Source organism: Caloenas nicobarica, chromosome 8 (genome assembly GCF_036013445.1).
Source record: "Caloenas nicobarica isolate bCalNic1 chromosome 8, bCalNic1.hap1, whole genome shotgun sequence".
NCBI classification, from domain to species: Eukaryota; Metazoa; Chordata; class Aves; order Columbiformes; family Columbidae; genus Caloenas; species Caloenas nicobarica.
The window spans coordinates 7804703-7827458 of NC_088252.1; the positions used below are offsets into that span (position 1 = coordinate 7804703).

General features: G+C 39.6%; 1 protein-coding gene across 1 annotated transcript in view; it reads right to left on the reverse strand.

The window, feature by feature from the left end:
• Positions 1 to 3040: 3040 nt before the first annotated feature.
• Positions 3041 to 22756, reverse strand: part of LOC135991560 (vesicle-associated membrane protein 2-like) — a 45212-nt gene continuing 25496 nt past the window's right edge. The window contains exons 2-5 of the mRNA XM_065640274.1: positions 10569 to 10683; positions 6889 to 7047; positions 5116 to 5167; positions 3041 to 3092 (exon numbers count right to left, since the gene is read on the reverse strand). Coding sequence (XP_065496346.1) covers positions 3076 to 3092; positions 5116 to 5167; positions 6889 to 7047; positions 10569 to 10683 — 343 coding nt within the window. The 3' untranslated portion in view covers positions 3041 to 3075. The remainder of the gene's footprint in view (positions 3093 to 5115; positions 5168 to 6888; positions 7048 to 10568; positions 10684 to 22756) is intronic.

The window sequence follows — 22756 nt, forward strand, 5'->3', positions numbered from 1 at the left end:
GATGAAGAATAGTAGTGGACATTCTACCCAGTAATTGAAACTCAAATCACTGCTGACTAAACAAGAATGAGTTAACCTTTTCATGGGAAATTTACTATTACAAGTAGGCAGTTGTAACTGCATGGACATTTTAAATGTAGAGGCAATGAGTGGAAAGCAATCAATCCTGGCTTCAATGCAAATAAGATCTCCAGCTGTGTTTATAGAGATTGTCCTCTGTATCAGTCTACATATAGGTGATGGTGTTGCACAATCTGTGACCCCAGACAGGCCTATATTACCATAATCTCATTGCAGAAGAATTAACCCTCTGCAGGAGCAGTTCAACTTTGGGTCTGCACATCACGGAAGGACGCACTTGTTCATGCTTCCTGGCCTGAATTAGAAATGTTACATGGCTTATTTTTCTGATTGCAACTCACCATCACAGCACAACTAGCAAACATTGAACATTCACAGGCACACTATTGTGAACAACTTAATGGAGTTAAACACATTAATTTAGCATATTTCATTAGCACACAGGAGGAAATAGTCTCCTCACATTTTACAACCACTAGAGGCTAGGTTTCTTGACCAAACTCTTCCTTGCAAATTCTCACCAACATTTAGCAGTCATCCCTGTCAGTTAGTGTTTTGAGAGAGAATGAGTACACATTCCACAACCAGCAGTTTATCTTCTCCGCTCTGCCGTAAAGCTCCCACTTTGATTATTAACTTGCTTGAGATACATTAGTTAGGAGGATGTAAGCTTTGCATCCTTATAGCAGTTTCATTACAGTTTCATTTGGAAACTTTGCATCTTTGTAGCTCTTTGATGTGTATTTGCTGCCATATCAGCTAAGTAGTCAGTTCAGACTCATAGGAGAAGGAACTGTCTACATTAAGGGTCTGTATCAGCATATAACTTTACTGACTGTACCATCTTGATGAAAGCTATCTTCATCTCCTGAGTCCTTTCAGCATTTCTGTAGAGAAGCCCTGTGAGGATCAAGCCATGCTCAACATGGGTATGGGTGGCAGGGTCTCACTCTTAGGAGGTAATTCTTTCACATCAGCTAGCCAAATATCTTAGTAGTTTAAAAAGGGTCTTGAAGTTGGACAACTTATTCCTTTTCCAGTGAAAGCTCAAGTATATATAGCATTTAGTTGTGGCATTTCATGGAGTCAGCAGTGTTTTCTGTCTGGGCCTGGGGGATTTTAGAATTGTTTATATACTCACCCAGCTGAAGGACTGAAGTGAACAGGGCATACCAGGAAGTCCAGTAGCATATTAGTAACTTTGAAAGTTAAATTTCAATAAGATGGTGGCCACCTACTGCTTAATGGCATGAAACAGTACATGTGAACAGGAAGTGCTAACTATATAGAGAAAAAATGCAACCGGAACCTTTCAACTGATCTTTGCTTATTGTCTCTGCAAATTTCTACTTAAACACAATTTGTATATACATGCACTGCAATTAACTGGTCTAGGTCTCTGTTTTTTAATGTAAGACCATGTCAAGAGACGTTCTCCACAGTGGGAATATTTACACTACTATTATCACAATTCCTATGCCATAATTATATTGCAAAAAACAAACTAAAAACAACACACCACACCCTTAAAAAAAAAAAATCTACAAATTCTTGTTAGAAATTTTGAAAGAGTTATCCTAAAAAAGACCCCTCCAGAATTTCCTGGCTCAAAATTTGATAATTCATTTTTAGTTTGGTTAGCTAGGATTAAACTATTCAGTGCTTAAAAGAGAAAAAACAAGGAATTCAACATTTGGAAGAAACCCTACAACAATAGCATACAAGAACATTCAAACTGCAATATATAATTTCTCTTAATTACATCAAATGTTAGTTTAATTGAATATGAAAACTATCTCAGCTGAGGACTTTACAAAGACCACACTATAGTTCATGAACTATAAACACACAGAAATTAAAGTTTTAAAAAGCCTATTAACACCACCACTTTGGAACAGTGTTTCTCTGTCTTCCTCTTCTCCAGGAAAGCTTTGCTAGGCACCCTTCCTTTTCTCAACCTCTCTCCACTGTTCCCTCTATTTGCCAATACCTCCTTCTTCCTGATTTTTTAATGGTCCTCACAGTGGGGACCAATTCTGCAAAATCGTGCAGAGGTAGCTTCCTACAAGTGTGCTGGGAAGCCACAGACATAACCAAAGTTGTTCATGTGCTTTAAGTTAGGGCTGTAAGTATTGGGAATTTGCATTCAAGAGAGTCCCATGAAGTCTGACAAACCGTACTTTGAGTTTTTAGCAAGAGTCTGGATCTTGGTCCTTAATGACACTTGTATTACCATTTCTGCATTTCACTTGGCTTTTTCAAGATTGTGCTAGCTAATGCCTTTTTTTGCCGTAATACAATTTTCTTTCTGGGTTTTGTATTGAGGCCACTCTGGTTGTACAGAATACCCAATAAGGAAAAATTTTAAACCATAGAAGGTAATAGTCAAGTTCTATTACTTTTCTACAGGCAACGTATTTAGACTTGGATGCTTGGATACCACGACTAATCTCACAAAAACTGTGTTTGGTTGGTTAAGTTGAAATAAGTCATCTTACATGAATACTTCTTGGTAACTACTCTCTTGAAGGAGAGTACCAGATACTACCTCAAAAAGTTACCTATGATAGTGGATTTTGCTACCCAACTTCAGGTGCTCAGATTGAAAATTTTGGCCCTAATGTTTGCTGTGACCTTATGTTTGTGTCCAATCCACCTGACAGTGTCCCTTTAAGGAGGAGCTTCCCCATAGCTGCATTCTCTGATTCTGAGATGTTTAGGATGCTTTTCATATACTACAGTTTCTGAAGGTCAGTACATACACATTTTAAGACACAGTATAAGACAGTGTATGGAACTACTTGGCAGTATTTAGCTGGTACAGTTTCTTGTGGAAACAACAGAATTCCAAAACACACCACACTGAATGCTTATGGGTTATTACAAGCAAAAATCCCAAGACACCGGGAATTAAAAAGCGGAGTTCAACAAAGGAACACTGATATCATTGGTTGATATGAACAAGGTTGTGCCAAGTCTTCCTTCTTCACTTTTTCAAGTGGAGAAATAAACTGGGAAAGGAAGCAGAGGGAAAAAAAATAGAAAAAATAAAAGAAAATAAAAGAAAAAAGAAAGACATAAACCAGCAGTTATTACAGAGTTACTGTTGTGTTTTATCTCACAGAAGCATCTGCTGTCAGGGGATGGCAAACACCTGTAACACATCTCTGTTGAAAGAGCATGATATGCCCTGCACACAGTATACCTTCCTAGTTGGAATGGGGATGCTCCTCCTGTGTCAAAAAGAGTTTGGAAGGGGAACTGGAGTAGAAAACAGGGGAGACTGCAGCTCAAAAGATAGAAAGGGCAAGGACTTATGGTGATGTTAGCTGCCATCCCCAGCTCCAGCAGCACCTGCAGTCCCACATGTTGTAACCCTTCCTTCAGCAGGGAGCCAGCCACATTTTCCATGGTCCTGCTACCAGGATGGTAAGAAGCCTGACTTGGGCCATTTCACCACCCATGGTAGCTTAGCCCTGCATGAAAGGTATGATATTCCTCCATTTCAAATCAGTGACTGGAGAAGCCATGCAGGCCTTGTCTGTGACAGCACTTGGATGCTTGATGTCAACAGAATTTAAAAGTATTCTTTAGAGCTCCTGTAAATAAATACATAATGGAGTTCAATGCACAGGGTCCTTCCTGAAGCTACAGCCCTTAGGCACTATTGCAGAAAGATCAGACAGATTGAAAAAACAATTTAGGATCCAGAGCTTATATACATTTAAATCTCACAAAACTTCCACTAGATCTCACTATGGTAAGCCATGACCTGGGTTTGATGATGTGACACTCAAGGTTGTGATTAAAGACCCTATGAGCTATCTTGTCTACTTTTTACTTTCTTGTTAAGACAGATGTAATGCACAAGGATGCTTATATACACAGCAATCAGTTCAACGGCTGCACATCTGTCTTCCTAGGTTGCTGCACTAGACTGCAGAACAAAGGCCCATCTTCCCCTTGAGTACCCAGTTAATACAGTTAATTAATATCTAGACACTTCCCATTCTCGCTGTATCAGTGTTACAAAACCCTAAAATTATTCTGGGTCATTCTTGTGCCAGCATTCATAAGATTAATAAACTGCAACATGTATCTCAATCCATTTAGTCATGTTTACAGGTGATTCTGTAAGCCTTCTTTACAGAATCAACAGAGGAAAGTGGAAACATGCTGAATACAAGGCATGTAATTTGAGAGCTGGGGATTAATTCACATCCACGGTCGAGCCTCCTGGTGAATCTCTTCTGGATTACTAGCTGGACTGTCTAGCTCAAGAAATCTCCCTTTTAGGAGTTAATGCCATATTACAGTTATGTCACATAATGGCTGTTGCTAACACAGAGGTTACATAAATAAAATGTTCAGTTCCTGTCATTACAAGATCCCTGGCTCCCAACCAGCATGACTGCTATTATTCATTCATGTGCCATTTTTCCTATTACAACTGTGTGGAATGAGATGATCTTTCAAGATAAGAAATCAGTAAGACTTTGTGCTATCTTTTAACAATATTTAGATATTCAAGATGCAAAGGGACTTTCAGAAGCACCAACATCTCAAATTCCAGCTGATTTGGTGAGAACTAGGCACCTACATGCTTTTAAAACATTTGTCTGGTGCCCCTTTGCCTGTGAACCTTCACCTTCTTTTTATAGGCATGAGGTAATTCAAGCATTACTGTTCTCACTAGAAAACATCAGGACCGTGGCATTAGTGGTAATGAAAGGAAGATCTCTGAGACTGCATAAAAAATTATGTAAACATGAAAAGGGAGAGTCTCTAATCCTAGGGAAAGTTATGTAACATGCTAATGTAAAATACATTAAATATCAACAAATTCTACCCATGTAAGTGTCCAGAGAAGTTGCAGTAATTCTCACTATAACAGCATGACACTAGAAGGGGAATTTCACAAATTAATCAGTTTAAATATGGTAACTCCCTTTTTTTGTTTTGTTTTGGTTTTTAATACATCAACACCTCATAAGCTACCAAGATCATAAATGAAAGAGAAAATGAATTACTCACTTATAATTATAATGAGAATGACTGCGCATACTACACCAAGGATGATCATCATCTATAAAAAGAAAGTTATGAGAAAAAAAAAAGTCAGGTTTACACATGAAAGACATAAACCCCTCAATTTTTTTACTTTTACTTAGTGGCTCATTCCTTGCCCTTCTAATTCTTGCAAAGACTGAATGCTACAGACCTGTTAAGGCCCCAAATTCAGTGTCAATTTTAGGAAGAGCTGACCACCAGCAATGGACACGCCTGTTGCTAAAGCTAGCAAGTTCTTGCCCATCAGCTAAGATTCGGTGACCCACATCATCCATTTCCAGCAGTAAAGAAAAAGTAAGCTTCCGAAGTAAAACAACTCCAGAGATGATTTAAGTGTCTCGATTCACACATGGATGGCTGTGTACTACTTTATACTGGAGTAACGTGATTGCTTTTCACCACAGTCCCATACTCAGGGAAGAGGCAGCTGCAGATGTCTAATGTGTAGCAGCTATTTGTGCTGGTTTTCTGTACTTGTGCTGTTGGGAGTGGTAGCCCATGCTTGCCAGCACGGTTTCCAGCCTGTTAGCCTGGAAATAGCTCATTGCAAAGTCAAAATCTGTTCCCATAAGAACAGATACATCAGAGTCAGCTGTGCACAGACCATACAGCACTGAGTTGTGTGGGGTAGAGGCCCCCACATGAGACTTGCTGAATGCTAATGAGGCCACCAGAGATGCTGAAGTCCAATTCCCGTAATTACCTGTGGCAGATACACCAGTGAAAATGGAAAGACTGAAAACCAACAAACATGGACATGTTAAATTAAGGCCTTCATTCCTCCCAACACAGGTCTGGAGGACAGAGCCAGCCATTGGCTTGCAGGAGAGGTATTTATTTCTCCCCCTTCTTCCAGAGTTTGGGAGCCTGAGGAAGGACAGGGGGCTTCTGATTGTCAGAAGGGACAAAGAGGAAAGGAGAGTGAGGGTGGGCTTGAAGGTCTAGTGTAGTGGTGACTGCAGTCAGCATGGGTGAACCTAACTCAAAATCTGTGCATGCAGCTCCCAAAAACCCTGCTTCCTGCATTGTCAGGCAAGCAACAGGCAACATCTAGAAAAGGCCCAGAGGAACTGCTCAGTTGAGTTTCTAACCCAGATCTGCTTATTTCTGGAGTGTTTGTGCATGTAGTTGACACAGAATATTTTGCCTTGCTTTACATTTCATAGCACGGTGGATTAAAGAGACAAAGCAGGCAACAGACTGGTGAGAGATACATGTGAGATTCTTCTTTGAGAACAGATGGTTCTATTTGGGTGGATGTGAATGGTGAGCAGCAAAGATGGTATTGAAGAGAAATGGAAATGAAACTGAACTTTTGGCATAGTCTTCATGTGTTGGTGGCGCATGAGTAGAAAGAAGCAAGGATGTGGGATCTTACATGAATAAGAGGAGCTGAAGTTTCTGGGTCCAGAAAAGAGAAATGCTGGTCTGAAAAAGCAGTGATGTTCCCTCTGCTCATGGGAAAGGTTGAGACTTTGAAGACAGCAGAGGAGAGAGCTGTTTGATAAAAGTCCTGCTCTATCCTAATCTGCCCCTCCTTAAAAAAGACTGTCATTTCCTCACTTCTCATGCCATTTGTGGAACCAAATATTTTTTTGGTAGTTTACCATCATAAAGAAAGATCAAGAAGCTGATGATCTCCCACAGGGGAGAAGCTTCTTTTCTCCCACTACTAGTATTCACTATACCTGTTTGGGTTTTGTGATTCACACAGGGAACTGACATGAATTAACATACCTTGCAATTTTTCCACCAATATTTTCTCTTCAGTTTGGCTGCACTGGTTTCAAACTGTGAGGCACCTGCTTGCAATGCATCTGCCCGGTTGTCGAGCTCTGACAGCTTCTGGTCTCTTTCTAGCACCTTGTCCACATTCATTCTCATGATGTCTACCACCTGCAAAGGCACAGCCTCACGTTAGATTCCACAAAAGTAAAGCCGAAGGTCATCCATATGTTCACACTCTAGAATATCACATCATACTGAAACCATTTGCCTTTATGGTATGTGATGGCAGTTACTTGGACAGTGCCTCAAAAACCATGCCTATGGAAACAGACACAGTGAGAGCAAGATGAACATACCTATACTGTGCTCAGATACCCTTAAATGGAAAAAATAAAGGGACGTTATGAAATACCATTATTAGTTTCTTTAAAACTTCTGATGTCTTTTAGCCTACAATTACCTACTTCACTAGAGATACAAAAAAAACCTGATGGAGGCCTGTACTTATACTACAATTTTTTTTGTTGGCATTTGTCTAGTCATCACTAAGACCAAGCCATTATTTTCCTTATATATTAAATACACTTTCCTTACCTGACCTGGAGAAATTGGCTAGATAAAGGCCACTCTAAAGGGAACTGTATATATTTCCTGACTAAAGAACTTACTTATTCTGCAGATCTTTCTTGGACGACTTCCCAGCCATAATTTGAAGTCCTGCTTGAAAGTGGAGGAGGAGAAAATTTTACCTGGGAAAGTTCAGCTTGAAGTGTAGCAAGGAGCTCTTGCCACCCCATTGCACAGCCTCAGTGGAAAAGGTCTGCACAGCCAGTACACAATAGGTAAGGCCCATTCATGCATATATTTCATACATTGAGTTAGATAAAAATCCTCTTTTGGCAAGCCAATAAATCTAAATAGAAATCCTGTATAAATTCATCACTAATGTAAATGTTAGTCAGTATACATATCTCTGTAAAGTTGTGTCCACTTATTTTAGCAGTGAATATGGTTGCTGATCTGTTACTTCTCATAGTTTCTAATAAAGAAGTCTATGTTGCTTGCATTTTATATAATTTAACTATTACCTGCCAAAGCCCAGATTTATTTAAAATAATACATGATGTAAGTACAGTGAGATGAAACTGGTAGTGAAAGAATCTTTGAAAGGACTGGCATAGGGTTAAATGCTGTTCCAAAACTCAAAACATTTGTTTCGCTTGTCCACCAAACCTAAAATAAAATCAAATGTTTTGCTCAACCCAAATTTCCTTACTTGCTTTTCCAAACCAAAACCTTGCAAGCATTCACTTCATATCAAACAAAAAAAAAACTTTTGCTTTCATTTCTCAGCTAGTATTTAGCTATATTTTGTCTTGGCACAATGTTTTGTAGGGAAAATTTTAAACTATTTGAAAATGCTTAAACAAAATGCTGTAACATTTTGTACCCATTCTTTCCTTTTTTTTTTTTTCCTAGAACTATTTATTGAATTTAACCTATCTATTGAATTTAACCTGACTGCAGTGAACACTTGTCCAGATGAGACTGCACTTTTGTCAAATAAACAAACGTTTGTCTAGGCTAAAGCCGAGACCTGAGCCTTAGCAAATAAGCTCGAGAATGCCTGGAGTGATCAGAGGGGGAAACCCAACATGGATATAGAGGAAATACTATATCAGCATTGATATAGCATTAAAAATGTCATTCATTTTACTGAGACCAACAATTTTTTCTTAAGCAAAGTGGTGATGGTATTGCTGAGTTTTGGGGTTGAAGTGCTGGGCTGAACAGCACTTGGGGCAGAATAGCCGGAGTGTAGCGCTGTGCTGTGGTGTTTGGTGCCACCTACAGATTACTTTCGTACAGGACTTGAAAGAAACAACCAGGAAACAGATCAGATCCTCCGGTGCTATAAATCAGTTCCACCCTAGTGATTTCATAGTACTGAAAGCCTAGTGGCATTTTTGTCCCTTGGCTATTCTTATATTTGTGATTTCCCTGTTAAATAAGAATCCGCTGACCATGTGCTATCCACTCAAAACACAAACCGATATAATCCTCCCTCTCAAACTACAGGCAAAAAAATGTGGACCCTGATTATCACCCACAATAATCCTGAAATCTAAGAACTACTCACTGTCTCCTCATACTGGGTAAGAATTCCTGCCAAAATTACTCCATCATGTTTCACAAGAAGACAAACTTGCACAGGCTTGCATGAAAAGTCTCAGAATACAGAATATCTTAAACACAAAGCAGGGGTTTACTAGCCTCACTGGAGCCATCTCCATTGATCTACTTGAAAAGTCCTATATATCTGACCTGCATCACTCGTTTTAGACAACAACTAGCAATTCTTTTTCATCTTCAAGGGACAATTACTTTTGCTGTAGCTCACATAAACAATTACAGCACCATCATGATGTAATATGGTCAGGACAAGAAGTTTATTTCATTATTCTGACCTAAGACACTGTAATATTCCTTTCCCCACTGAGCAACACTCCAGTACTGTCAATGAAGTTAATGTGATGTGAAAATCAGTGATAATGAGAGAACCAGGTCTAGAAATTTCTGTAGACATTTTTGCAGCCAGAGTATGTTCTTATGATCAGCTCTGAGCATCAACAATGGGGAGGCCAGAAAGACCCTGTTTCAGATCTTCAGCAAGTAAGTTCTCAAAAAGACAAATCTCAATTTGACAGGTGTATTTAATTCATCTTAAGAAATGCATTTGAGTGGGATGTTGTGAGATCATCTCTACTATTTTTAGTAGAGCTTTTGAAAATTGAGGCCTTTATGCATGTAAATAACTATTTTCTAATGTATATTGTTTTCAATTGGCATTAAAGAATCACAGAAGCCCTGGCCACCTCCCCATGGACAGTAAGCGATTAGTTACTTAAGTCTTTGTAGGGGCTTAGTAAATCTCAGTACTTAATACCCAGCACACAAATCTGCACAGCAGGTGTGCAAGGATGCTACAGCTGCTACTGTACTGCTGGTAGGCTCAGGGACTACACCCATGAGCAGTGGTATGCTCACTTATTCCCATTATCACAGCAGTTAGTGGACAATGGCATTACAGCTGAGGTGGCAGGATAGCCTGTATGCTGCAAGAATTTAAGGATCCATGCGGGCACGTGGTCCTCTACGACCAACAAAAGGAGTGGGGATTAGTTTAAGATGCTGTTATGACATCAGGTATGGGTACCTTTCTTTGGGGATGAATTGTGATGATTAATCAATAGAGCTCTGGCTAATGAACACAGACCTCAGCTGTACAATTCTCATGGCTTGAACCTATCTGTGAAAAGCTGATGGTCTGTCCATGTGGAACAACCTGTGAGATTAGCATCTAACCTTCAGGAACACAGAAACACATTAAAAGAGCAGGTTTCACTATGACATTGCCTCCTAACCTGACTGTGTGGGCTGAATTCCTGAATTAGTACCAATGCCCACATTTGGTCTGCAGAAGTGTTACTGGTACAAGGACATCCATACTCAAAACCTCTCTTGTACTATCTGCCTTCTCATAACTGCCATCCTTTGGTAAACCTCATTTCCTTCAAACAAGCAGGAGTTGCTGGATCACTACGGAGGAAAGCATCTTAATGGAAAAAAAAAAAAAAAATCATATCAGCACCCCTATGGTGAGCAACAAATCACCTAGAACCACTTACCTCATCCACCTGAGCTTGTGTCTGCTGCAGCCGTTTGTTACTTGACACACTGGTAGCAGGAGGTGGCCCTGCAGCCCCAGCACTGGTGGGACCTTGGGTAGGAGTTGGAGCAGACCTAGACCAAAACCAGAGAACACAAAAAGTGACTGAAACCATCTTTAACTTGTTTACTACCTCTTTTCAGGAAAAAAGTCACAAGTGCATATCTCTTAAAAGGAGTTTTCCATTGTCTCACAGCCCACATTGTCCATTACTGGATCACAACCCTGGTATTTCATTCCCTCCCATGCTGCAGTTAGTTTTCACACTGTTTCTTAATAGGACCATATCAAACTCTTTGGGCCTCTCTTGTTGCCTTTTTAAACAGCAAGCAATTCAGATTATCTACCCTAACTTACGCCAATGGCCAAACTGATTACGGACCTGACTAGCAGGGCAGAGCTTATATCTCACTAAGGAAACAGACAGCCACAGGTATTTTGTGTTGGTGCTATAGGAGCCACAGCTGCAACCCTGCCTTCCTCCTCAGTGTGCTGAATGATGCATTCCCCTGCTCCTCTGTGTTTGGCTGGAGGCTAACCAAGTAAAGAAAAAAAGAGGAGAAAGAAATGGAGGAGGAAGTGGAAGTGAGAATTTTGCACAGTATGGGGTTAGTAATCTCAGGCATTCAGCAATGCTTAACCACCCCACCAGTGGTCACCAGATACCCCACTAGAGCAGCTGGCCAGGCTTGAACATCTGTCACAGACCCTGGATGAATATTTGCAGCAATGCTGGGAACAAAGCCCTGCTCTCCTGCGCATCGGCTCTTTTCTTAAGCATCAACATTGAATTTCCCCAGCTTACTTTAAAACAAGAGACAAAACAAAAGTCCCTTAAAATCCAAAACCAGATCCTGTCTGTCTCAGCATACAAGCTTGTGCAGGCAAGTCACCCTGTTGGCCTGAACAGGGTCCCTCAACCATCACTGGTTGTTCTTGACACCCACGCTTTAACCTGTGACACCTTACTTTTCCTTTCAAGGGACTCCTGTCACTTCTTCCTGCAGAGAAATAAAACCCTTTCTGAAGCTGCAGAGGAAATCCCCAAGCATGTGAACTGAAAAATTTCACAAATCGCACTCATGCATTACCAATGCCTTCCCACAGTGACAGACTGAGAGAACACAGTGTTTCTCTGTGAATCATTCCCTTTTACATCCTAGGGTTTGATTAATGCTGCTGGAATTATGGCCCCATTAATACACTGCCAAAGCGCCTAGGGGCACTACAGTTAGTTTCCCAAAGGTAGCTTAAGCTGCAAAATTCAGTTTGACAGTATTGCCCACAGGCTGAGATTCCTACAGCTAACACTGACCCTCATAGACTCCGAGTGATGGAGCAGCTGTTTGCAGACCCAGAGCACTGCTGCATCTTACACTTCTTCAACTGTGGGTGAGAACATCATTATCAAGCTTTAGTTGCTCACCTTTGAAGACCCCACATCCACTATTAAAAATATAAAAGACCAGATGATGCTGCTGCCACCGGCAATGGAATTACTCCATTGAACAGCCACGGGCCAAGATCCCAACAGGCTTTATTCCGAGTTTATGCTGTTGTCACAAAGGATCAAAATCTGACTATAATGTATATCAGACTCAATGCAAAACAAGATCTCCCTGGAGCATTAACAACTTTGAAGAGAGTTCCTGGTACAACAACAGAGCTAAAATTGAAATTGTGACTTTTCTTTGCAGTCAGAGAAGTAAATAGGCTTTTTCTGAACCAACGCCAGCAGAATTCTTCCTATGGAAACATTGTGTCACGCTGTTCACTACTACAAATGTTAACAGAGCTCTTCTCTTAAGCTATATACTGTTACCTTACCAAAGAATACAGAAAGAAAGCCTATGAGAAGTTTTTTTTTCCTGGCCACACGTTTTTGGCTAGTAAGCATAGCTTGTTAAGTGCAGCAGTGCTCTTGGTCAAAGCTATGTGATAACTCAGGTCAGTGTTCTGCCATATACCTTTTCTGCCCAGTAATTTTAATATTTTTTTGCACCTCCCAAGCTGTCCTTAAAATGTTTTTGCATAAAGTAGAGACTTGCTGGTTTGTTCTCTTCCAGCATCCTTGCTGCCATCTAATTTGGTTTCAACTGTATTTCCTGGGGCTTCTCTGCTCCCTGTGCAATGGAGGAGTGGGTGGGAAGACTGGGTGTTTTTACAGCTGCTCTGACCATCCAGCAGGAGTTACTGTAACTACCAAAGAGAGATGGCTATCGTTACGCTAAGGTACAGCAAGCTTGTAATTAACATACCCATCTTAATTAATTACATAAAATCTAATACAAGAGTAACCAGAGCTGGGTGCTGCCTGCAGTGCAGAGCTACTCATTCCAAACCTTTTGTCGCTGGTGCTGTGCTCCTCTTACACAGTAACAGCAGCTGCCTTGCTCACAGCCTCACGGGTCAGAGCAATGAGCTGCCACAACCAGAAGAGTGCTCACCAGAAGAGATGCAGCACCCACTACAGAAGGCACAGCACAGGTTCCCAGACAGGCCCTACAAATCAGTCCTTAAGCACATGGCTTTAATACCACCAGCAGCTCTTACATGTTAATGAGGCATGACCCCTCTCTCATCATTAGGCAGCATGTAATATCTAAAACAGACAAAACAAGCACAAAGATACCTGCATCACCTCTGCTCCTCCCAGCCTTCCACGGCACTTCAGAACATAAGAGAGGGTTCTCCATGCTTCTGGCTCAGCCCTGCCAGTGTCTGAGCTCTGCAGAAAGCATCCTGGCTGGGCAGCAGCAGAAGGCAGGACCTTTGTGAGCTAATGTGTCTCCATTCCCACAATGCGTCTGTTAAGAGTTTGTCTTTGAAACCAAGTTTTCTAGTAAAGAAGGGAATTGAAGGCTTACATCACTAGAAAGCACCAATATTCTCTGGGATATCCTAATGCAAAAATGCTAGAATTAAAGTCCAACTTACATAATTCTATTATTGCCTCTGTACTTTGTCATAGCAGCTTATCATTTCTCAGAAGCATTATTCAAGGAAACTTATGCAAAACATTAGCACTATGTTAGAGAGGCTTTCTTTTGAAATACATTAAGCATCACAACTTTAAAGTCCAATTTCTCGTGGCCTGGCATGATTTTTGGGAGCTACAAAAGAATGCAAAATCCATATAAAAGCTCCATCATTGGGTCCCTAGCCGTCAGACTTGTGTACTTTTTTTTTTTTTTTCCAGAAACAGGAAAAAAAGTTACCATTGATGGTGATAACCTTCACTCCCAGGAACAGGTCAAATTAATTTTGAAGGTGGAAAAAAGCTCTATTGCTGTTGGTGAAAAAGGGTACAAATCCCTAGCAAATATTCTTAAATGGCAGCCACTCTGCAATGTCAGAGCACTGGGGTATGCTCTGGGAGAGCAACAAGTACACTTACTTTAGGACAATAGCACCACATGCTTAGTGCTTTAGTAGTTAGGTTGTTCTTTATATAACATTAGTTACAGCCTTGTTCCCCACCATGCCAGATTTTGCTTCAGTTAGCACATGAGCAATCTGACTGATTGAAAGCAGGTGCTGGATCTGTGCATGCATACAGCTACCTACAAAAAACATGTGGAGACTATCCTAATGATTCAGTAACATGATCTCAGCTGACTCATATGTCCTTAGTCCTCCTGGTTACTTGCTGGGTCTGAAACTGGTAGGTCAAAATCATGACTAAGAGATTTCTCATCTCAACTGGGTATTTTGGAAACAATTTACCTACTTAGCTCTAACAGTCTAAGGGAGCTGCAACTCTAATTAAGACAGAATTGGAGATATCCAGTGTTATTGTTTTCCATTTCAGTACTGGCTGAAGGAACAGTAAGGATGACTGTGTATCTAATGTTTTGGGAAGCTGCCTGACAAATACTTCCATTTTTGTTTGTATGTGTGAGCTACGTAGGAGAAATTTTTTTGTGTTAGTCAGGCTAGGGAAGGGAGATACACTATGTGAATACCAGGAGGGTGCCAGGCCACCAGTGTGACTTCAGTACAGTTTACATTAGGACCTTGATAGCTGCTTTCAACAACTTGTTTCATCCACTCGAGGTGCTTTTAAAACCTCCAGCTATGGGACCTAATCCCTTCAAAGTCTTTATCCTAACAACACTGCCATAGGCTAAGGAAAAGCTATTATCCCTGCATATAGCTCAGAAACAGGTACAGGAAAATTAAGTGACTTGCTCAGTGGCACAGGAAGCCTGTGGCAAAGCAGCCCAGGCCTCTTTGTTCACATCCCTCTGCTCCCCTCTTCTTCAGCTACTGACTCCATATCAGAGTTCAAAACATATTTCTAATAGCAGGAATTATATTCTACCCCTCAGACTTAAACAGTGAGAAACACACAGTTAAAGTTTACAGCATGAGGAAAGTGAGAATTACATCACACAGCTTTAGCTGGTATCAGCTGGCAAAGCTTCGAGGAGAGGGCAGTGAAAGCGCATCAGTGCAGCAGAAGATGCAACTAATGATCCCTATAAAAAGTGAAATGGAGGCAATGAAACCCAGTTTGATTCCTCTTTCCACAAACCCTTTCCCTATTGTTCAAATAAAGCACAAAATGTCACTGCCTCTCTTCCTCTCTATTTTTTTACTGACCGGGTACCATATTTCTGTAGTAAATATGTACAGTTGTGACCAAACTTGTGTATATTTAAGACACTGGTCTTCCATTTGGACTCCTTCAAAAGGCATCAACCCATTTGGGCTTGACTGCTTAAGTGGAGTTTGACGGTCTAGTTCCAAAGGCATTAATAAAAAACAAAACAAAACAAAGACAAAACAACAACCACAACAACAAAGCCCAAACAAACAAACAAAACCCACAACAACAAAAAAACAACACCACCCTTTATTTAATTGTAAAATAAATCAGAACACTTCCATAGCTCTTGAGATTTAACTCTAAAACAATTATTAAAATTAGCTACAATTGCAAATAAATACACTACCTTAGTGACTACAGATGTCAGTGAAGATCCTGGACCTAACAATAAGTGTAGAAACAAACCACGCTCACACTGTCCCTGGTGCTGAGAATATTCATCTGTGAATTTAGATGTATCTGAAAGCTTTGAGGCAGGGAGGTTCTCTAAGGAAATAAAGGAGCTCTATAGCACTGGGGTTTGCTGTTAGTCTTGAACTTGCTTTGCTTATTCCTATGCAGTAATAGCTAAAACAATTTTTTCCATTGCTAATTTGCAAAGAGGGACTTTTACTGACAATACTTAGAGCCTTCTTAGAGCTTTCCGGAGGGATTTGCTAGTTGCCAGTTTTCTGTTAATCAGATTCTACTGCATAGGATTTTATTTCTGCAGTAGGTCAGTTTAGCCAGCACTAGCACAAAAGCTTTCTTAACAATAAGTTTTGCTGTGTGCAGTTTGACATAGTCCTAACAAAATCCAGTCTAACCAAAGAGGGCAGACTAAAATTCTGTGTTAGCTTATTTACATGCCATTCTTTCAAGGAAATTGGTACCTTTGATATCTCAACTCCTTAAGCTCTGGGCCTTCCAGCCTTGTGTCCTTAACTGTATGAACTTAACAATAGCACACGCATAACACAGTTGCATGTGGACAATTATGTTTCTGTTCAGGAATATACAGATGTGTGTGTCTAGAAATCAAGAGATATTAGCTATCCATTCCAACATTTCCTACCTAAATTTTTGCTTTTCCCATGGTGAAATGAGATAGTGTCAAACGGCAGGTCTTGTTACTCTTTCAAAACCACACATTAATTCTATCAGGGGACGTTCAGAGAAAAGACAACTTACTTTTAATGCCCCCATAAAATGAACTGTCCTTCAGAATTATGTTCTTAGCCTTCTTACAAGGAGATAATGATGTTCTCTGCCTGTAAGGTGAGAGGACTCTTCAAAAGAAGACCCTGGCTAGAGAGCACGACCTACCCAGTTTTGAGATAGAGGCACTCAGTAGAGTAATTTGCTTTTCAGTTCAGTTGCCTACTAATTGTATGCATTTAAGATTTCTAGCTGATATTCCCAGTTACTAACTAGCCTAATTTTAATAGGCTAAGTTTATCCTTGTTTTCATTCTACTAATCTTACTTTCACGGGGCGGGGGCGAGGCGGGGTGGGGTGGAGAAGCTGCTCTATGGGAATAAAGAAGGCCATGATATGAAAAAGATATATGAAAAGATAATTAGGTTATTGACAGAGGACTATCACTGCTGGGCTAGTGGACATTTGCATATGTGGGGGCAGAGGGATTTTCAGATTATGGGAAGGTGTTTTCAGTCCTCTGAGATTTCACAGAGGGAGCAGAATTAACTCCCACCAAGAGCAAACAGGCTTCTTTCACTACCAGGCAACCATCACTGCTTTAACAGAGATGTTGTTCTTAACTGTGCTTTTCAGTGTTCCATCTCACCCCTTCACAGTTCAGTAAAAATGTGACTATTGCCAATTAAATGTCTACAGACTTAAACTTAGACTCATTCCATTCTGTGATTATCCATTGGGTATCCATAATTGGGTAGTAATGAGTAATAGTGAATTAATGGTAGAAAAAAACCCAACACACATGTAAAAGGAATTAGCATTTGAGATGTCTCAATTTTGTGAAGAAAGTTCTGCTTTGAACACATTTCTGTTCCCAAATGTGATTTTCATGTACTACCAACAATATTCTACAGGGACTCTCCCTTATTACAAAATATTTACTCTGATCATCCGCCAAAGAATAATACCCTACATTTGATGTCCTGGGAACACATTTAATTAAATATTCCCACCAGTTTATTATGACTGCATTGACCATCTGGTGCGCTAAATATGCACACGGAGGAAAAACAGAGGAACTTTAAGACATCATCTTTAATTTGATCATCACTTGTTATGCTAGTAAAGACTGACTGATTTATCTTCTTCAGTATCTTCGTTCAAGCCAAATGTGTATTACTTACAAGGCTCAAAGCACCCGAATTCTAAATCAAGCCAATTTGTTCAGTCAAATGACTTTCATGACAAACGTAAGAATTCGCCAGAAAGAGTTGCCCTATTTCCATAAATTCTCTAAACTGTAGCCTTTACAACAACCAGTTGTGGTGACTCAGGCGGGGTTTCTGTTAGTCAGAAAAGCAACACAAGGCAGGATTCCTTTCTGAAACATCAACACTACGGATTTTTTTAGACCCTTCTTTCCCCTTGCTGTCATCTTTTGCAAAGGCTTGAGATAAAGTCAACACAATGCAGGGATATTGATTCATGTGTTAACCCTTGACCATGCTTTGCAGAGTTTCTTTGAATTTGCTTGGAGGATGATTAAGAGTTAGATGACTCAGAGTGTTAGTGTACAGGTTTTAGGTTCACAAATTAAAAACTCAGAACTACACTATAGAAGCCGACTGTTTAACATATGCTAGTGCCAAGTGATCACCTATCCAAAAAAGCACCTGCACACACAAACTAATTCTACCATGTCTTTAGATCCCAGTTGACCAGTCTCATCTTCACATTTAACTGGACAAAAGAAACTTTTAAACAAAATGTATGGAACTAAGGCAGTAGCCAGGTAGATAGCCACCACTATAACCTGTAACCCATCTGATCCACTTAAAAGAGCTCAGTCTGCCACTTAAACCACAGTTGGGAATTGTGTTCACCCAGACTAGACTAACCAAACCTGGGCTCTAACACATTGTGATACGGGTTTAAATTTTTACACCATTGCACTCAATTCTCCAAAAGCAGTGGCAAGTGATGAGGGTTCCCCGTCTCTTCCAGAGAGGCAGAGCAGCAAATTGGGTCTCTCTGGGAACAACTGCAAGAGGGAAGCAAGAGCCCCATATCGCTGAGCACCCAACGGTGCTGGTTGGCTCATGGGGCAGCCCCACTGCACCTCGCTGCACGTGGGACCTCTGCTCACCTACTGCCAGCAAGGCACACTGGAGCGGGGAACCTCCACTGCCCTGCTCACATCAACAGGGGACTTTGCCCCTGACCAACCTCCGCATTAGTCTGGCTACAGATCTGGGTAATCTCTGATCAAATTACAGGTATTTTGCACAGCTACAAGGACTGCAAATCTATATACTTACATACAGAGAACTGAAATAACTAAACAATTCTAAAGTAAATCTCCCTTTGAGATCATTTCCTCAGACTGAGCAGTGTCTTTACCCAATTTTAGTCCCATACTGTTTTATTTCTTAGAAAATAATTAATTCTCATTATTTGCTGATTTGAAATGAACTGTAATATTTATATTAAATGAGGTTTATTTTAATTAGGGAATGAAAGAAAATAGAGGTGTAAGCCATTATAAAAAACTTTGTCTTAGTTTTTATATTGATATTAACATTACATTGCAAAAAAAGACCAATGTAATTTATTTTTTCTAAATTTTGTTTAAATTCTTAATTTGCATCTGGCTGCTTTTTGATAGAAATTACTGTTTAGTAAAAAAACCTAAAACCCTGGAAAATCCATCAAGTGAAATATTAATGATAGTTAATAACTAAAAAAAATATCTTTAGTGCAATGCCTACAGAGAAAAACACCAAAGCACTGTATTGCACTAAAAGTCAATTTGTAAAAGGAAGTAGTATCTCTAGTTCCTAGGTATCGACTATACCTTCTATTACTTCTTACAGGATTTCAGAATTAGCAGGTTTCAGGCTTTTGTAGTAATTTATCTTCATTAGCTGAAAGAACACAAGCTTTTGCTTTTTAAATTTCTTTTCAAATATTTTCAAGTTTCTCAATCTGTTGACTTTGAGTGTCTGGGTTATGATGTGGGCTAAGGGCAATAAAACTGGCACAAAGATCAATTCTGTGATCTGGTTTTAGCATAAAATGGTTACTATTTCAAGTTAGTTGAATATAGATTAAATCTATTGCTCAGCATGGGTTGTCAATTTCAAATAGATTCAAAGGTGTAGGTAAATGAACATACTGTTGTAAGAAGTCCCAGAATTTTGTTTAAAGAAAGCTCCTTATGCTCCATCAGCCCCACATGTTCCTATCTTAATCTAGTCCATTTGAGCTGCTGTGGTCTTCAACACTGAGAGCCCTTGACTTTGCAAGGTGCACTGGTAGCAGCCATCAGCCAGTTACTGCAGCTCTGTCTTGCACACTGAACTTACCTTACACACCTGGAAAAATAACACAAATCCTGATCATCAGAGGAAGAGTTGCATTTTATTCCCTAGAAAACCTTTAATAAGGGAATTTTAGTTCATAAATAAGAGAGTGATTTTACTGGTCATAAAAACTCCAACAAAAACAAAGAAGAAATTCAACAGAGAAATGAAATCCTGGATAACACAAAGCCTTTTGTTTTTCTTGTGCTAAGTTACCGATCTGAAATTAGGGAAAGACACAACCAATTGCAAACTGAAACAATACTGGATTAAAGCAGAAAATCACCAAAGCATACCAGACTGTGGGAGAGAGAAAGCCTAACACTAAGTGCCTTAGTGAGATATGTCTGAAACAACTCAAGAATAAAGCAATAAATACTCTGAAAATGCAGTATCAGTATCATTGCTGTTATTTTCTGCTCCAAATTGGAATAAAAATAAGAAACACAATCTGTCTTGAAAACTATAGGGGGAATATATAAATACCAAATAACATTGCTAGAGAAATGTGTCAAAAATTCAGGACTCTAGAGCCAGAGTACATTTGAACTAGCCAATGATGTTAAACATCCTAGTCTGCTAGATATTCCAAATTCACAAACCTCTGTTTTCAACCTTGAGAGCAATCACTAAGGACACTGCTCAGTGGATATGGTAGGCTTTAACCAAAGTCCTCAGTCCTATTTCTGAACACGAGCTGATGTTCTTGAAGTTCCTGCTGACGTGGTACATTATGGTTAGACTTCACTTATGTTCTCATGCAGAGGAGTAAGAGCATCCACTATTTCTAACTTTCTGTGTAGGCTTCCAGGATCGCGGGCTCTACCCAAAGGAGTAAACATGCAGCAGCTGGGCAGGGAGTGGGAGGGAAGGATCAGAGTAGAGTTTGACTCAGCCATCCCCTACTCACTGACTCATGTACTGGTGTAGAAGAAACTGCTGTCATTTGCGGCTGGTTGCAGTCAGTTAAAAGTTAACTCTGATACAGAGAAACAAGGAAGACTCTCAAAGGAATAATAAGATTGATATGCTTTCCCTGCTTTTAAGTAACATTTTTTGGATCAAGGATGTTTTCTGCACCTTTTGAGAGACACGAATTAAAACCTAGGAGGCTGGGGGGATTTCCATTTGCCTGAAAATTACTTCCCAGCATTCTTGTTGCACTTTAGAAGGAAATCAACTATTAACACGCTCTTTAAAAAAAAAAAAAAATTAATTCAAAAAGCCCCAGCAACAACAAAACAGCTGAAGGAAACTCACATTTCCATCAGCAGTGAAATGTTCTTGTAGCCTTGCTATATACATCTATTCAGTGACAGTTTCATCACAACTGAATTTTATATGGTAATTACCATCCTTACTTATTTTAAAGCTTAATTATCAGCAGGCTTATTAAGCTTAAATCTTCTCTAACTACTTGGCCAAGAAAACGACAGTGAACATTTTATCCTGCTTATTCATTACTTAAACAGCAGTCACACAGTACGTGCAAGTGTTAAGAGAGAATAGCAAAAGTATCTGTACAGGAAGCCAAACTTTCATACTTATTTCTCACAAATGAAACACAGCTACCATTTGCAAGTGACGGTGTCCTTATCACAGGTGCTCCACCTTCCCACAGTGTTGTGAATCATATGCAATGTATTTTCTCTCCCATTTCAACATCCATCAATTACTGAAACTAGATTGCATTTCACCAATCAAATATATTAAAGCAATAAAAGAGAACTTCTCATTTCAAACTTTCATTAAAAGAAAAAACCCCATAACATTATGAATACAACAAAACCAGTTTTAAAGTCCTTTTAAAGAAGATCTTCTAAGACTACTTTGCCAAATAAATCATTTGACAAATTAATGTGAATTAATTAAATATTGCCTAAAAGAAAATTATATAAACAATATTGAAAGACATTTTGAACACTTCAAACATGTAAAATAAGATTTGTCTATAGCATTACAGCCATCTCTCCTAGACTCTTCAGACTCTTCATCCTCAAGGGATCACTGAGAGCCTTGTAGTTTCCCCTTAGACTATGCTCCCATCTTTCTTACCACCTATCTTTCTCTCAAAACTCTGATATTTTTTAATGACCATCTTTGCTTTACACAAAGACCTATGTTTAAATCACATTTCCAGAACGCCTAATGTGATTTCAGAAGCTTACAGACATACTCCATGGATCAATGCTGAGGCTGAGATACGGCATCTGATTATCTAATTTAGTTGTGCACACCTGTACATCTGCAAATTGCTACAGTCCAGAAACTGAACTTTGATTTTGCTGCTTCCCCCCGCCCTGTCCCAGATAAATCCATAAACTTCTACTAATTCAGTAAACACCAGTTTAGCTTGGTTCTGTCTTTTAGTCTTGTTACACCCAGGAGACTGCCTTTTGCTATTTGTTAAAATGCTTGGACACTTCACTGAAAATCTGTTGTGAGTTGCATCATTATAAGCAGCCCTTAAGAGTTCTCTAGATAAATGGAAACACTCTCCTCCATATCTGCTGAGTATTGCTATTTTGCTTAGCATTCATCTGAAACGTAGAAGTTAATTATTTTTAAAATACTTCAAAAGTAACCACTTGTTCCTCATCTCATTTTTTGAAAACAAAGAATTCATTAGGACTGAGGAGAAATGTTTGAAATTTAAACCTGTTATGCTTTAAAAGTCAAAGACTTAATCAAAATTTGAACTGTCCAGACGTTATTCAAGTGAAAAAAAGAAACTGGTGAGAATCATATTTGGGACAAAGCAATCCATTTACAACCAACCATAAAGACAAAGTCCAATCACTGAAGCGTTCCCATAGCTAACATTTCCTGCTCTCAAAGCTACTTTTCAAGCTCTGTCTTTCTATCTGTGTTACATTCCTAGAAGGGTAAAGCATTACCTCCTGCTAGTGTGGTTGGGATACAGATACATATTTAGTTTAGAAGCGAATGTAATTAATGCAGTTTGTTTCCATAAAAAAAAGCTAAACAACTTTCTACAGCTATCCCAGCTGAATATCAGGAATTAAATCTACCTGT